The sequence below is a fragment of the Larimichthys crocea genome, chromosome XXII, assembly GCF_000972845.2.
Source record: "Larimichthys crocea isolate SSNF chromosome XXII, L_crocea_2.0, whole genome shotgun sequence".
Classification (NCBI taxonomy): domain Eukaryota; kingdom Metazoa; phylum Chordata; class Actinopteri; family Sciaenidae; genus Larimichthys; species Larimichthys crocea.
Genome location: NC_040032.1, coordinates 9578632 through 9595499, shown reverse-complemented (window position 1 = coordinate 9595499; position 16868 = coordinate 9578632). Strand labels below are relative to the sequence as shown.

Below are 16868 nucleotides of genomic sequence, written 5' to 3'. Positions count from 1 at the left end.
GGCTAATTATCTATCTTAAAGCTGGTGCGTTCACTGTACCGGTAAATTATTTATTCTCACTGTTTAAATTCAGTTTGTGTGTGTGCGTGCATATAGCAGTTTGTTTATTTACCTGTCGAGCCTGTGTGTGTGTGTGTGTGTGTGCATATAGCAGTTTGTTTGTTTACCTGTTGAGCCTGTGTGTGTGTGTGTGTGTGCGTGCGTGCATACACCTGTCCAATAAAGTTCTGGTTCTACATGTGTTTGCTGGTTCAGGTGAGTCTGTCGTCACTCTGCAGGGTTGTGGAGCACAGATCAACACCCCGTCACGCGCACACACATACACACGGACACACACACACACACACACACGGACACACACACACACACACACGTTCCTGCAGCCCGAAGCTGCACGAGGAGCTGCTGGAGGAATGTGCACCTTGATGCTGCGTTCACGGACACGCGGGAAAGAAATGTAATTTTTACAAGAAGATGTGAATACAGGCTGCAGGTTCGTGACAGCTTACAGGTGTTACACAAACTGTGAGTGGGTTAGATGCAGCAGCAGCAGCTGATATGATGACACCTGTTATCACTAATTATATTTAAACTTGCTACACACACACATATGAGCAACAATAACATGCATGTTGTTTTCCCTCTGTACTCCCACGGGACGTGAACGCAGCGCAGCAGACAGTGGATGTGTGCGGCGACATGTGAGCCAGGCGGGTGGAGGCGTGGTCGCTCCCCGGCAGCACATGTTCCCTGCTGGGGGAGTGCTGAGGAGCACCGTGAGGCTCCCGTGTGTCCTGACCGGAGCACACAGCGGCTCAGCTCAGCTCGGCTCGGCTCGGCTCGGCTCAGACAGACAGACAGACAGGAGAGGCACACAGGCACCTGATTATGTAACTGCAAAACTCGTTCATCCCCTGAACATGACATAACTCTCTGAGCCCTCCTCAGACTTTAAAGCAAGTGTTCTGTGGTTCTGGATTCAGAGCTGAGAGTTAGTGCTGGCTCAGGTGAGTCCTGCTGCTACAGGTAGACCCATTAAAGGTCCAGTGAGCCTCGACTTCCAGAACAGGGCAGACATGGAATATAATATCAATAACTATGATTTCATGCATGCACAGTCAATCATCAGAAACACAAGATTTCTACAGTAGCCCAGAACAGACTAAGTACTGACAGGTGTTGTTTCTCTTGGGTAGGTGAGGGTGATGTGAGGAGACTGCAATGCAGCGATAAATCCTGCACACTGGACCTTTAAAACATCTAAAGTCTGTTTTGTTATGGATCAACATCCACTACAATTATTATTACAATTATTAGTCATACCTACATTTCATAATTATAATTTCTGCTACGTCTCTCTCTAAACTCATGATCCGGATTCTGCCTCTCGGAGGAAAGTTTTTCCCCGGGTGCTTGCTCATGGTGGGAACTGTCTGTAATACTATTTACAGAGAGCAAACAGGACGGCGGCGTAGACTTGAATTGTTCTCAAAATAGACCTCGTGGACGGTGCATGTGATATGTGTTTGTGCTCTGCCACACGCTGAAGAAGAGAGAGAGAGAGAGGCTTCACATTGTTGGACGGACTTTCTTAGAGAGCACGGCCGTCACATTGCTTCATTCACACCTCTCTCAAACATCAGGTGACTGTCAGTAAACAGACTCCTCCTCAGTGGGAACAAGACAGAAAACTCTTCTGGGTGGTTATCAGTCGGCCTGCTGTGGTTGTGGCTACAGTTGCAGCGTCACCAAGGCTAAATGTTGGCAGCTTATCAGCTCTGCCTCTTGTCATCTGAGATTGACTAATGAGAACATTGTCCCTGAGGGCGAGGGAGGCAAACAGCTGAGAGCTGTATGTCTGTTCAGCACTTTAAAGAATGAAGACACAAACAGGAGGGTGTATTAAGACAGTTAAAAACGTGTATTGGATCATTGTCTTTCAGAATTACATTCATCAACAAATAGAAATGAATTGTTTGAATAGAATAATGTAACTGAAAACACAAACGTTTCTCTCAACCATGATGCTTTTTCTTAATCTGAGACCATCTGCGGAGGTTCAGGGTACACGAAGGATGAAGGATGGAGGAGAAGACGACGAGTAAATCCAGACGAAAGAAGAAAAAAAAGAATAATAACGGAAACGATGTCAAAACAGCATTTGTGGTAGAAGGCTCTGTGAGCGACGGGAAGAGTCGAGCTCTTATTTATCACCAGTGACTCAGCAGTGTAGCACCAATACAACGTTGGGTTTCATATACAGTATTGCAAATCTTACCAGTACACCAACTCATTTATCGATGTGCAGCGATTAATAATAGATGGGAAGAGTTGATATATTTTTTAAAAAAAAGACATCCTTGCAAGTGACCATTGCACTCAAACACAAAACCTCACGATGGACCGTGTTCATGATGTGTACGCAGCCTCCCCGGATGATTGTGAAGCTCTTCAGCTAAGGATCACAGCGACAGTTCACCGACGGATGAAGTGGAACAGCAAAGAGATCGACGGACGACGCACAGAAGGTGGAGGAGGACACGAAGTCTGCCCAGTAAGGTTGAGATGGTGAAAGACGACTTTCATAGAAAGACTCGTAGAATCTAGAGTTAGCTCTGAAACAATATGACACTTCAAACATGAACAAAGTGCAGTGATTTCAGTTCAGTGCTGGGACTGGTCGTCGATACACCAGTACGAATAACTGTTTCCTGACGTTCTTAATTTGAGGATTTCAACGAGCGATGAGGCGAAAGTTCTCAAATGTTGAAGCCGATTGTGTTTAGACGCGTCCGATCACAAACCGTAAGACGTCTCCAGTAGTTGATGTATGACTTGAAGAAAGACGTTTATAGAAAGCTATGAGTGAACTGCTAAATGCTAAATAATAATAAATGACACTTCAAATATGAACATGATTTCTCAAAGTGCCGTGATTTCAGCTCGCTGCCGATACGCCCGAGTTTCAGTACGAAGAGACAAAGTTCTCAAACGTTAAACGTCGCCTAAACACAAGCAGCTGATGATCCGACGGCGGACGTCGACAGCATTTTGAGTCCGACCGCACATTTGACGCAACTTTTGTCCTCACGTTTCAAACGCGGATCCCTGGGAGGGCTTCGACGCTCCATCACGAACACGTCGTCCATCTGAGAAAGATTAGGTCTGCTTCAACTCACTAAGTGCTTATTAAGCCTCTCCAATCACATGGCTGGTGTGTGTGTTTTTTGTTTGCTGATCGAGAAAGATCAAAAAAATGTGTTAGAATTAAAAAAACCTTTGTTTTAAAAAAATAACATATACACCTTGTGCATTAAGGTATTCCCAATTCCCGTTAATTGCTGTGTCGCACTTTCTGTCATCAAGGATCACATTCTGAGATGAGAGCAAACTAATATACAAATGATTTGTTTTCATTGCTTACAGTTTTTTTTTTAAAGTTTTTTTTTTAAAGAGGACAGCCTCTCTGTCCGACACCTTCACTTTTCTTTTTTTTTGTCGAGTTGTTCCTGATGCATATCGGGGCAAGCGTTGTATTAAGACACACACACACACACACACACAAATCCTCATGCTCTCGCCAGACACACTCCGATAAAACTGATGACGTACAGTTTGGATTCGATGCCCCCTGTTTTCTCAAAAGAAAAAAAAAAAAAAGAAATGAAGAAATAATCCACACACACACCTTACAGAAAAACACACCCGACAAACCGCCACGCTTTTTCCTCCCTCGTATAACAAACCCGCCTGTCGCCGGCGGCAACAGCGAAGTTCTGAAGAAGAGCACTTGGAAACTCGGTGAAGAAACTGTATGGCTTCTCGTAAGACCATAAAAAAAAGGAGAGTGTTATTGTAAGGTAATGTGTCGATCTGAGAAAGTCCAGTTTGATACAGTACAGCCAGCGTGGCCAGGCATTGCCCGTAGTGTGGACGAAGGGGTTTCTATAGAACAATATGGCCACCAGCTGAGGCACTTAGATCCTGACGGGACCAAAAAACCTCATGGAGGTTTCGGTCATTTGAAAGCTGTAAAGGGTGTTCATGCCTCGTGTATTTGTATATGTGTTTGTGTGTTTGTTTGTGTGTGTGTGTGTGGCAGAGGTGCTATCACTCTCTTATGCTAGCAGAGTAGGAGAATTGGGGGAAATGTGCTGGCTGGCTCGGGTCCTCGCAGTCCAGACTGGCATCTGCAAGAACAAGACACAAGAAATGAGCTGACGCCGAGCCGAACGCTGCGCCACAGTCGAGACGGTTCCTGGATACTTACACTTGTCTGGAGGAGTGAGTGTGATGGTCTGCGCTGTGAACTCCTCATCAAAGTACCGGGTGTCTGTCTCTGATGTCACTTGTGGTCTGAACAGTGGAGTGAGCTGATGCAGGAAGAGGAGAAGAAGAAGACTGGTCAACTAAACTTTAAGGGAAAGTTTGGATTGTCCCGAGCGTACGGGTGGCAGAGGAGGTAACGTATGTCTGTATGAGGACGTTCAAGAACCGGAGACTACTCTGTAGTCAGCGTTAGAGATTTGAATTTAATGTGGGCTGCTGCAGGTAACATGTTCCGGTGAAAACTGAGGTTTTTCCATAGATTTGAGTGGGTTAGGTTGTTTCGGCTCCGGCATGTGGGGGAAAGGTCGATCCAGACCCAACTTTTGGGAAAACGGAGCCCAGCATCACTCTCCGGTCGCCAATCAGATCAGTCAAACCTCCGCAGACAGCCGGAAATGTGTTCTGACTTTGCTTAGTTCATGTCCCCAGCTTCTGAGTCTGACTCGCAATTTACGTCACAAAATAGTGACACAAAAGAAGTTTAATTTGATTTGTGTCTGATGATTTGAAAGCGCAAAATAAAAAGTTATTTCCTGATTGTTTCACAGTGGTTAAATTACAGACACGCCCACAGCAACCCTGCTACAGCTGGCCACAACGCCTGATCCTGTGTCGTGAATGCACGCTTACTGGGTTTATAAACTGACAGAGAGGCACAGTTCACATACTGCATGTGTAGTTTGTGCACACATGAACATTTAAAAATATACCCACTAGGTGGCAGATCAGAGCTTTATCATTCCTTACTGAAATCATCCTTGAGACACTCAGCAGTTACTGTTGTGAACAGTAACACTGCTTTTAAACTTTCCACCATCGTTATTGTCGTTTGCTCTGAGTCGTGTATTAAAGGTCAGTATACGAGACAATTTAAGAGATGTGAAGTACATTCGTTCAGAACGTATTTCTTGGGAGATGTTCAAAGTAAATTCAGAAAAGTTACAAGAAGCTTTCTTTGGTTTGGTTTTCTGTCTCTTGCGTTTCCGTGGATTTTATCTCCAAGTGTCTGATGCTGACAGTTGATGGTTACTAAAGCTCGACTGAAGCGTCTGTAATCTCAGATTACAGGACGTCCTCTCTGTGTCTGTGACTAAAAAGCAAACAGTTTCACTTCCTCTCGTCTGGTGAGGTCTTACCTTCTTCTGCACCACATCCTGCCAGTTGATGGTGATAAAAAATTTGTGACTCATTACTTCTTTGGCATCATCAGGACCTCCACCTAACCTGCGAGTCCAAAGAGTCAGAGTTAAAGTCTGTTTCCAAACAAAACACACACAGACGGTGGCAGTCTGGTTGAAGTACCTCTGTTTGGGGTCTTTCTTGAGCAGACCGGCCAGCAGCGACTTGGCCTCGGGCGACAGATTCCTGGGGAAGCGGATCTCCTCCATGAGGATGAGTTCAAACAGACGCTCGTGGTCCTGGTTGTAGAAAGGCAGACGGCCGCACATCATCTCATACATGACGACACCCAGACCCCACCAGTCCACTGCCCGGCCGTAGTCGTTATCTTCTAGGACCTGAGAGACAAACACATGACGGATCAGGTGACTTTGAGCTAGCAGCCCTAAATGTACATTTGAATGTTCACTTCCTGTGAGTAAAACCAGTTTCCCATCATCGTGTGGTTTCAGTCTTCTTCTCAAAAACAAATGTCAGCGCTGAAACCTCGAGTGTGCGAGGAGTCGCTCAGAGAACACACTTCACAACCGTGAGATAACAATCTGGAAATTTATGATGACTCATTGATAAAAACATCAACAAATTTCTTACCTAACTTATCTGAAATTAAAAATAAGATTTTTTTCCTATTGAATCTAAGATTAGGATAATTTCTTACAAGTTTCATACTTAAATAAATCATCGCTCATGTGGTCAACGTGATGAATAGTGCTTCATGTGTTGGTCAAAAACTTGTTGGTGACTCTGGAGACGGTCCTGATGCTCCCTGATCGAGCTGAACTGGCCAAAAATTTCTTCGACAATTTATTTGTTATCTGGTTGATTTGATCATATTTAAAACTAGATTTATTTGTTATCTGGTTGATTTGATCATATTTAAAACTAGAACATGTCTAAATAACTGCAGAGTGTGTCTGACAGACATTATAACCGACACTGCAGCAGCACAGAGACTTCAACAAAGTTAGTCAAAGGCAGCTTGAGGTTGCCGAGCAACCAGGGTCAGCTGCAGGTCAGAGCAATTAACCGCAGCTGTGCTCTGTCTGTGTGTGAGTGACTGCTGAGAGACACAGAAAATCTCTAAATGAAGCCCCTCCAACTAGTGGACACTAATGCCAAACGGTAGGTGGTATCAAAAAGCCCAAATGACCGTGAGCATCCTCATCTTGTCGACCATGTGAATGCTGAATTTCAGTGTGTGAAGTTAAAAAATGTGACCTGGGGAGAGAGAGAAAGAACAGGTGCCCCGTGCTCCTTTGGGAAATTTCTCCTCTCCAGTTTACATGGGAGTAGATGGGGCTGTCGGTGGGTGATCCTGGAGCATCAGTGCGTCTCCCGCCAAAACTATAAGTCTGACGGCTTCAGCAGTGATATCGCTGCGTAGCCTACGAATTTTCCTACGTTACTATGTAGAAAATATTTCTGTAGAGTGACATTTGTGGCCACGAGAGCCGTTTGTAAATGTATTTTTTGACAAATGTTTCTCTCCCTCTCCACTCTAGCTCTGGAACATTCTACCAATACACACCCATTGTTAAACTTTGGTGTGGTTTTTGGTGATTTTTGGCAAAACAGTTTGGTGAAACTCTTAGAAAAGTCACAGCACACCATTCCCGGCCGAGCTGATGGTTTTGATACCTTTTTTGTGTATGTGCGACCAAAATTGCGGGAAATGAAATTCCTGGAATACATCAGAATAGTAAGTATGGAGAATGGTGAATAGGGGAAATCTCAGTTTATACTTAAATACAGGGACTGTCCAGTATACTGGGACTTAAATACAGTGAACTGACATCCTAGACATGTACTTTTGTCCTAGTCTTGTGCTTCTCTGTCACAGACTGCATTCAATACATTCATAACACGATGGGTGTGTTTGTGTGTCTGTAACATCTCCACGAGACGAGGGGGCGGCAGATGGCGGCTGCAAATGATGCACAATGTGTGCAATCTGTCGATAACGTGGGCGATGTATTAATATTTGCAGAAAGCAGACTCTCTGTGTGTGTGTATGACAGCTTCTGTGTTTAACGTGTGCCTCACCTCAGGCGCCAGATATTCAGGAGTTCCACAGAAGGTTCTCATGGTGGCGTCGGGGGTGATGCCCTCCTTACAGAGACCAAAATCAGTGATTTTGATGTGGCCGTCTTTGTCCAGCATCAGATTCTCCAGCTGAGAGAGAGAATAAACAAACACACACATCATGATGATCATCGTGGAGGTGACGACGGATTCATTCATGACAAACATAAACTCTCACTTCGTTCCTCTCAGAGAATTCTACAGGGACGGAAACATCTTCAGTTCGTTAATGTTTAAACGGCGTGATTTAACAGTTATTATAGGTTACTTGTTGAGAGTTACTCTTCAACTATACATGAGGCAACAAAGGATGCACGATGTAGCTGTTCATTGTCAGAGGAACACTGTGTGACTGACTGATGCCACTTTCAGACTTGACATTCAACAGAGCAAACCTTGGTTGGTATCAGTACTTTTGTTTATGGACCTGAAGCAAACCACATCCTAACTACACCAGTCGAGCCTTTGTCTTTGAGTTTGTGGGTAACCTGTGAGCCTGCTGAGTTTGTTGTGGGTTTTTCCCAGGGCGTGAGAAGTAATTACGCTGCTTTAGTCATAAAGTACGGCGATAAGATCAGGATACAGTATAACAGATACTGAAAGGCTGCGTGTTGTGTTTGTTCCTGTTTGTTTATGCAAGTTATCGATGTAGTGCATCTTCTTGTACTTAAAGGCTGGCCTTTATTTGAGACGTTGATACACTTCTTGTCAAATCATCTTCTCTAAAGTCATGACATACACCGGTGTATGGATGCTGCATGTTATGAATATTCACCTTCAGATCGCGGTAAACAACGTCACGTGAATGCAGGTACTCGAGTGCCGATACGATCTCGGCGCCGTAGAAACGAGCCCGGTCTTCTGTGAACACTCGTTCCCGTGACAGGTGGAAGAAGAGCTGAAAGATGGCGAGAGCAGATGGGAGTCAAGCGCTTAACCCGCGTGCACAGCAGGCTGCTGACACCGGCTGACATATGCATCTCTCCATGTGACTGTACGTATGTATGACAGGCCTCACCTCGCCTCCGTTGGCGTATTCCATTACAAAACAGAGCCGGTCGTGGGTTTGGAAGGCGTATTTCAGCGTCTGCAAGAAAATTATCACACTGAAGATCACACTCTCTACAATCAGGTGAAAAGACACCGCAGACATGCGATATCAAACATTATTTCATTTGTCTGCATTACTGCTAATGTGAACGTCTGAACCAAACTACATGTCAATCCATCCAATGGTTGTTGAGATATTTCAGTGGATTTAAGACACTATGTGCAAAGAATATGTAATTCATGCAGACAAGTAGTGAGCCAAGAGCTTCAGATCGACTGATTGGCTTTATTTGTTTTACTACTACTACGACTATCGAATGCGTTCTTACCGTGAGGAAGGGATGCCGTGTGTTCTGCAACACTCTGCTCTCTGTGACTGTGTGGGCCACCTCATCCTGCAGAGAGACACATTATCGTCAGACTAGGCTCTCTGTGATAAACGATTCGATATGCATCGAGATACACCGGTTACGATACGATTAAAAAACGACAGACTGATTCGATACAGTGTAAGAACGATACGATTTGATTTGATTCTACGGTTAATATTTATTGTCGATATTTTATAAAATAAAGAAGCCAATTTTATGAAAGTGACCTTACAGTACAGTATATCACATATCCCCAAGCATTGCTGCTGCATGGCACTGGCAAAAATTTAATTTAAAAAAAGAAAAACAACAAAATCACAAAATATAATACCCTGTGCCGGTCGTTAAAACAGACAAACTAATTAACTACGTAGTTATTTATACACGTGGAAGCATGTTCAGAAGAACATACACCAGGAAAATGCCAAATCTGAGCAAGTAAACAAAGTCTGGCGGGCTAAACGCTCCCGGTGGGTTTGAAGTCGCATGCAGGACGGACCAAATATGAACGGGCCCGAGGGATTTACCCAAAACTGTGTGAAGCCGCCAACCGACTCCAAGTCTTGCGAGTCTACCCGATCCATGACTCTACAACCGATTCATCTAGGAATTCATGGCTAACTCGCATCGATTGAGGAGGCTGCTACCGATGCAGCCGTATCTCTCACTTGTTAAACTGAATATCCGGTTGCATCGGTTTATCGTTCACAACCCTACGTCGGACACATTTAAAACACGTAACAAAAAATGTGAAGCTTCACTTAAAAAGAGGCAAAAGAAGTTTAAGAAAACACAAGAAAATTTCTCCTTTACACCACAAAGGTGAGGGTGAAGCAAGGGGCTTGCAGTCTGCAACTACATAACTAAATCTTACACAACAAAAAGCACTTGGTTAAAATCGTCTGACGCTGTAAATCAGGTGTTCGATTCTTTGCAGACGATACCGCCCTCTCTCTCTCTCACCTTGGCTATGATGACTTCTTTCCGCAGTATCTTCATGGCATAATGAACTCCGTGGGACTTCTCTTTGACCAGAATCACCTTCCCAAACGTTCCTTTACCGAGCAGCTTCAGATACTCAAAGTCACTCATAGTCTGTAAAGTGCACAAGGCAGAGGTGTGAAGATTCATCAGGGTTATAGAAGTCAGAGAGTGGTATGTAAACACGTCGTAAAGGGACGTTTGATCCAAAGTATGATGATTTTTTGTCAAGGTTGACTTTATTAAGGTGGCTAAAACACATTTTATTGTTGCTGCCCTGTCCACAGCAGGACATTGGTTAACCTCCTCCTGTCCACCTCCAAATGAACCTTTAAGACTGATGTGTCAGTTTGTTACTGATGTCCAGGAACTGATTCTGGATCGTTATGCTGTTTACTGTTCAGGGAGAGGATTTGTGACATTTTCATATATCAGACACTGTGGTTAAGGTTCGGTTTGGTTTACGTTGTGGTCACACATTCTCTATAGATCTGTTAAACATCTACAGACAAAGTCTAATGTCATTCTCACTGTGTGATAAACACGTTGTGTTTTTGTCACTGATGTCTGACGGTACTGGAGTTCTTCTTTTTACTCTTTGAAACGGTTTTGTGATATCGTATATTGTATTCATCGTATGTTCATGTATTTGAAACAAGCAAATTTAGGACAGTTTTTCATGAAAGACTTCTCAGGAGAACTTCGTCCAAAGAAGGCATAAGGTCCAATGTCTAACCAACACTAGAGAAACACTCTTATCAAATCTTTAGGATCAGATCAAACGTCAGCTCATTATCTTCTAAGTTCCATAACAAAAGATCCTCTCACCACTTTGTTGCCGCTCTTGGACATCGCCACTTCCATCTCCTCCAGGCTGCTTTCGCTGGGCGAGCCGAACAAATCCATCGGTTCCTCCTCCTCGTGTTCCCGCATCTTCAGACTATTTGCCACAGACTGGATGGCCCACATCCACTCCTCTCTGAGGTTAAAACACATCACACACATATCGTCAGGCGTTCCACCGAACAAATACACAAAGTTTCAGGGAGCCATTTGTACTCACCTCTCCTCATTGCTGTCCACGTGAAAGGTGCGTTCAATGACAGTAGTCCACTGTAAGCAACGGATGACGAATGTGTTGGCTCGGGGTCTTTCGGTCTTCATTAACTGGCATTCTGAAAAAACACGATGACCGTCTGAATTTACAGAAAGCTGCTGAAGATTTACTGAAACTAAAAACATCAGCCTGTGTTTTAAAGAGTAGAAATCAACAGTTATGAAGACAGAGGTTTGTTTTCTGACCTGCCACTGAGAAGTTGTTGAGTGGCGGTGAAGTCTGGTCGTTTAAATCGGGCTTCTCCTTGTAACCGATGAAGGAACCGTCACTCTTCAGGATGAAATACCTGGGCCTCCATGTTTTGATATATTCACCTGGTCAGACGCACACACAATTTTAAGTAAGAGCTCATCCTACATGCTGATACAACTGAACCACAACACTCGTCCAATCAGAGAACGTGACAGTTCGTCACAGGCTGACTGTTTGGCCCAACCAAATGGCTTCATACTCGACACTGCACTCCTCTCAGTAATACACCTGCCAGGTGTGAAGTCGTTGGGATGGATGGTTCTCAAGATACGCAAAGCACACGTGTACAAATTCATACAGGGATTGGAGAGGTGATGTCGGTACAGCACCACCTACTGGCCGGATGACAGCAGGTTTGTCATGGTCGCTCATACAGACGGAGCTAAAACAACATTAAATGTGGGTGTAATAGCACAAAGAGTAATAGTAGAGTAATATACCTGCAGCGCTGGAGTAATGCTTGACAACAAAACTGTGCTGAATATTAAAAATGTGACAAATTCTCTGACTCAGTCCAGGGATCCAAATCTGGTGATGACTGTTCACATTTTGCAGGAGTGGTTATACATTTACAGTCCTTCTGTACAGTTCGACTGTTGCGTGATAATATCTCACCTCTTTTCTGGAGCCAGCCCTCTCTGACGACATTAACTTCATTCATGGTGAGAGACATGTTTCAGAGAGGGGTCAGGAGCAGGAGGTCGGGGAGGGGAACAGTGGATTTCTCTCTCTCTCTCTCTCTCTGTTCACGTCTCTCAGTCGCGGTTATCAAAACCTGAACAGCACCTGCTGAATGAAACAAGCAGGAACGAATGAAATGAGATCATCTTCAGACACATGTAGTTTATTAACAGAGCCACGGTCAATAACTGCAGATTTTAAGCTCAAATTTGTTTATTTATTATGATTATGTTATTATTTATGTCTTGCTGCAATCAGAAAACTACCAGATATAGATAATATAAAAAGTAAAAAAACAGATTTTTTAAATATAGAAATAAGAAGTTTTACTCCAAATAGAGATAAAAATAACTATATATACTTAAATTGGGCTGCAGACGGTGAATTAAAGTCACATTTAGCAGAGACAATGAACTAATAAACCTGCATCATTTAGCCACACAGGTGGGAAAATAACTGTCGATAAATTACGTTAATTTTCAACATAACGTTGCATAAAAACATTTTGAAACTCCTGTTCAAACATCTGATGGCAAACAGTGACTCTAAAGAGAGACAGACAGAGAGATAGAGAGAGAGACAGGCAGACAGGCAGATAGAGAAAGAAACAGACAGACAGACAGATATTTAGACAGACAGGCAGACAGACAGAGAGACAGACAGGCAGATAGAGAGAGAGAGAGACGGGCAGACAGAGACAGAGAGAGAAACAGGCAGACAGGCAGATATTTAGACAGACAGACAGAAAGATAGAGAGAGAGACAGACAGAAAGAAAGAGAGACAGACAGACAGAAAGATAGATATTTAGACAGACAGACAGACAGAAAGATAGAGAGAGAGACAGACAGAAAGAAAGAGAGAGAAACAGGCAGACAGATAGATATTTAGACAGACAGACAGACAGAGAGAGAGACAGGTAGACAGAGAGAAACAGGCAGACAGACAGATAGACAGACAGACAGACAGACAGGTAGACAGGCAGAGAGACAGACAGACAGACAGAGAGACAGGCACCTGTTTACCTTGTTTTTTTGTCCTTGTCCCATTCTGTGTTTTTTATTCTTCATTTTTTCTACCTGTATTTTATTCCATTGTATTTTTATTGTAATCAAACATACTAATAAAGTTATTTATCTATATAATGACAGCCCACAATAATAATAATAATAATAATAATAATAATAATAATAATAATAACTGGAATTTAAAAACGTGTTAACATTAAGTTTGATCTGACATAATACAAAACATTCAGGAGCTGAATTCACTCGATTAATAGTAATTATTACACAAATTAAACATTTTTTAAAAGTTCTCGTATGTCGCCGCCGCTTTAAAACACAAACGTGTAACGTTAAACTAACATTCAGCGAACGTTAGAAGAAACACAGGGAACCAAAATAAGTGAGCAAAAGTTTATATTTAAATAAACCATAAAACCAACCGACATAAAGTTTAAATATTTAAATAAAATAAAAACAAACCGACATAAAGTTTAAATATTTAAATAAAATAAAAACAAACCGACATAAAGTTTAAATATTTAAATAAAATAAAAACAAACCGACATAAAGTTTAAATATTTAAATAAAATAAAAACAAACCGACATAAAGTTTAAATATTTAAATAAAATAAAAACAAACCGACATAAAGTTTAAATATTTAAATAAAATAAAAACAAACCGACATAAAGTTTAAATATTTAAATAAAATAAAAACAAACCGACATAAAGTTTAAATATTTAAATAAAATAAAAACAAACCGACATAAAGTTTAAATATTTAAATAAAATAAAAACAAACCGACATAAAGTTTAAATATTTAAATAAAATAAAAACAAACCGACATAAAGTTTAAATATTTAAATAAAATAAAAACAAACCGACATAAAGTTTAAATATTTAAATAAAATAAAAACAAACCGACATAAAGTTTAAATATTTAAATAAAATAAAAACAAACCGACATAAAGTTTAAATATTTAAATAAAATAAAAACAAACCGACATAAAGTTTAAATATTTAAATAAAATAAAAACAAACCGACATAAAGTTTAAATATTTAAATAAAATAAAAACAAACCGACATAAAGTTTAAATATTTAAATAAAATAAAAACAAACCGACATAAAGTTTAAATATTTAAATAAAATAAAAACAAACCGACATAAAGTTTAAATATTTAAATAAAATAAAAACAAACCGACATAAAGTTTAAATATTTAAATAAAATAAAAACAAACCGACATAAAGTTTAAATATTTAAATAAAATAAAAACAAACCGAGCTGCTGCTGCTTGTTATTGTTGTAGCCGTTAGCTGTTAGCCGCTAGCCGCTAGCTCGGCTGCCGTTTACCGTCAGTGGCAGCGGTTAGCTCCGTGCTAACGGCTAACACGTTAACTTTAAAAACACACGGATTAATTATTATTTATCGGTCAGAGACTAAAATATAAAAATATAAAAGTTAATAACAGACTTCTGTCGTCACCGAGCACCGACCTGTGCTAAGCTAACGCGGCTACATGTCATGTAGCCAATTAAAGCTGGAAATCTCTAATTAATCTGATTAATTAAATAAATAAAACACACGCAGGCTCCGTGTGAGAGGCTTTAACGGGAGCTCAGCCCGGTGGCGTCGTGTTAACTACCGAATATCCACCCTCGGTGACGGTAATGTTTGTTTATTATTAGTAAACAGTGTAACGTTACCGATCAGTGACGTTAGCCTGAGCTAACAGCGAGGCGGATCACAGTCCGATCAAAAACCGTAAATTACGTCACGAACTCGGTTAATCCGACACGCGGAGACACGGACAGCGAGATTTAACGCACATCTTTACCGACTTTGTCCCACGTTGCTCTCGTTTCGATGCAGTTCCGACAGGCTGGATCCAGAGCAGGCAAGGCCGTCCACCGAGCGACACACCGCGGACTGTGAGCTGCTGCTTCCCCCGTGTCAGAGAGAGGGGGGGACACGGAGCCACAGCGCCGCCCTGCAGGCCGCACGGCGCAACTGCACCGCACGGTTTACAGTAGATTTCTGTTTTTTTTAAATGAACTGTAAATTAATAACCAAGCTGTTACTTTAAATATTATGATGATTAATATCAGTAATGACAAATTACACTCATATTCTTACAGAAAAATGTTATTTACATTTGTACTCAGTGACTTAAGTCATGGAAAATGACTTCTTTTACAGTAGATTTCTGTTTTTTAAAAATTAACTGACATGGTTTGGACATTAATAACCAAGCTGTAACTTTAAATATGATGATTAACATCAATAATGACAAATTACACTCATATTTTTACAGAAAAGTGTTATTTACATTTGAACTCAGTGATTTAAGTCATGGAAAATGACTTCTTTTACAGTAGAATTACGTTTTTAAAAATGAACTCACACGATCTGTAAATTAACAACCAAGCTGTAACTTTAAATATTATGATTAATATCAATAATGACAAATTACACTCATATGTTTACAGAAAAATGTTATTTACATTTAAACTCAGTGATTTAAGTCATGGAAAATAACTTATTTTACAGTAGATTTCTGTTTTTTTTTTAAATGAACTGACATGATCTGTAAATTAATAACCAAGCTGTAACTTTAAATATGATGAATAATATCAATAATAACAAATTACACTCATATTTTTACAGAAAAATGTTATTTACATTTGAACTTAGTGATTTAAGTCATGGAAAATAACTTCTTTTACAGTAGATTTCTATTTTTAAAAATTAACTGACACGATCTGTAAATTAATAACCAATCTGTAACTTTAAATATTATGATGATTAATATCAATAATGACAAATTACACTCATATTTTTACAGAAAAATGTTATTTACATTTGTACTCAGTGATTTAAGTCATGGAAAATGACTTCTTTTACAGTAGATTTCTATTTTTAAAAATTAACTGACACGATCTATAAATTAACAACCAAACTGCTACTTTAAATATTATGATGAATAATATCAATAATGACAAATTGCACTCATATTTTTACAGAAAAATGTTATTTACATTTGAACTCAGTGATTTAAGTCATGGAAAATAACTTCTTTTACAGTAGTTTCCGTTTTTTTAAAATTAACTGACACGATCTGTAAATTCACAACCAAGCTGTAACTTTAAATATTATGATGAATAACATCAATAATGACAAATTATGCAACTTTTTAAATATATATTTTTACATAAACATGTTATTTACATTTGAACTCAGTCATTTAAGTCATGGAAAATAACTTCTTTTACAGTAGATTTACGTTTTAAAAAAAATTAACTGACACGATCTATAAATCAACAACCAAACTGCTTCTTTAAATATTATGATGAATAATATCAATAAAGACAAATTGCACTCATATTTTTACAGAAACATGTTATTTATATAGTATTTTTACAGTGTTTTTTCTGTTTTCTGCAATTAAACATGAGGCTCATTATATGTTTTTTCTGTTTTCTGCAATTAAACATGAGGCTCATTATATAATTCAATAAAACATTTATTTATGTAGCGTCAAATCATAATAGAGTGTGTGCTTTTACATTTGAACTCAATGACCTAATTAATGGAAAATTACTTTTTCTACAGTAGATTTCCGTTTTGTTTTTTGTTTTTTAACTTAACTGACACGGTCTATAAATTAACAACCAGGGTGTTACTTTAGATATTATGATGAATAATATCAATAATGACAAATTATACAACTTTTTAAAATATATATTTTCTACAGAAACATGTTACAGTGTTTTTCCTGTTTTCTTAATTTACATACTAATAATCTGCAATTAAACATATA

At 40.1% G+C, this 16868-nt stretch overlaps 1 protein-coding gene across 4 annotated transcripts; it reads right to left on the bottom strand.

Moving 5' to 3' along the window:
* Nucleotides 1–1900: 1900 nt before the first annotated feature.
* On the bottom strand, nucleotides 1901–15053 carry LOC104935530 (RAC-beta serine/threonine-protein kinase). 4 transcript variants are annotated; one of them, XM_019258401.2, is made up of 14 exons: nucleotides 14878–15053; nucleotides 11977–12150; nucleotides 11295–11423; nucleotides 11056–11167; nucleotides 10821–10971; nucleotides 9975–10106; nucleotides 8970–9035; nucleotides 8609–8677; nucleotides 8366–8488; nucleotides 7552–7680; nucleotides 5632–5846; nucleotides 5466–5553; nucleotides 4271–4373; nucleotides 1901–4190 (listed from the first exon to the last, which is right to left on the bottom strand). In XM_019258401.2, exons 2-14 carry the CDS (start codon nucleotides 12032–12034, stop codon nucleotides 4111–4113), a joined length of 1455 nt encoding a protein of 484 aa, XP_019113946.1. In that variant the 5' UTR covers nucleotides 12035–12150; nucleotides 14878–15053; the 3' UTR covers nucleotides 1901–4110. The 4 variants fall into 4 exon arrangements, with proteins under 4 accessions (XP_019113946.1, XP_019113947.1, XP_019113948.1 ...); XM_019258402.2 differs by having other exon boundaries at nucleotides 11977–12147; XM_019258403.2 differs by having other exon boundaries at nucleotides 14886–15053.
* Nucleotides 15054–16868: the final 1815 nt, after the last annotated feature.

What these genes read in the sequence shown, in the direction of transcription:
- LOC104935530 (XM_019258401.2), bottom strand. Translation starts at nt 12,034, where the DNA reads ATGTCTCTCACCATGAATGAAGTTAATGTCGTCAGAGAGGGCTGGCTC. An exon ending in AATACGCCAACGGAGGCGAG is followed by an intron (nt 8,489 to 8,608) that starts GTGAGGCCTGTC and finishes GCCATCTTTCAG; the next exon opens with CTCTTCTTCCACCTGTCACG. An exon ending in CTGAATATCTGGCGCCTGAG is followed by an intron (nt 5,847 to 7,551) that starts GTGAGGCACACG and finishes TTTGTCTCTCAG; the next exon opens with GTCCTAGAAGATAACGACTA.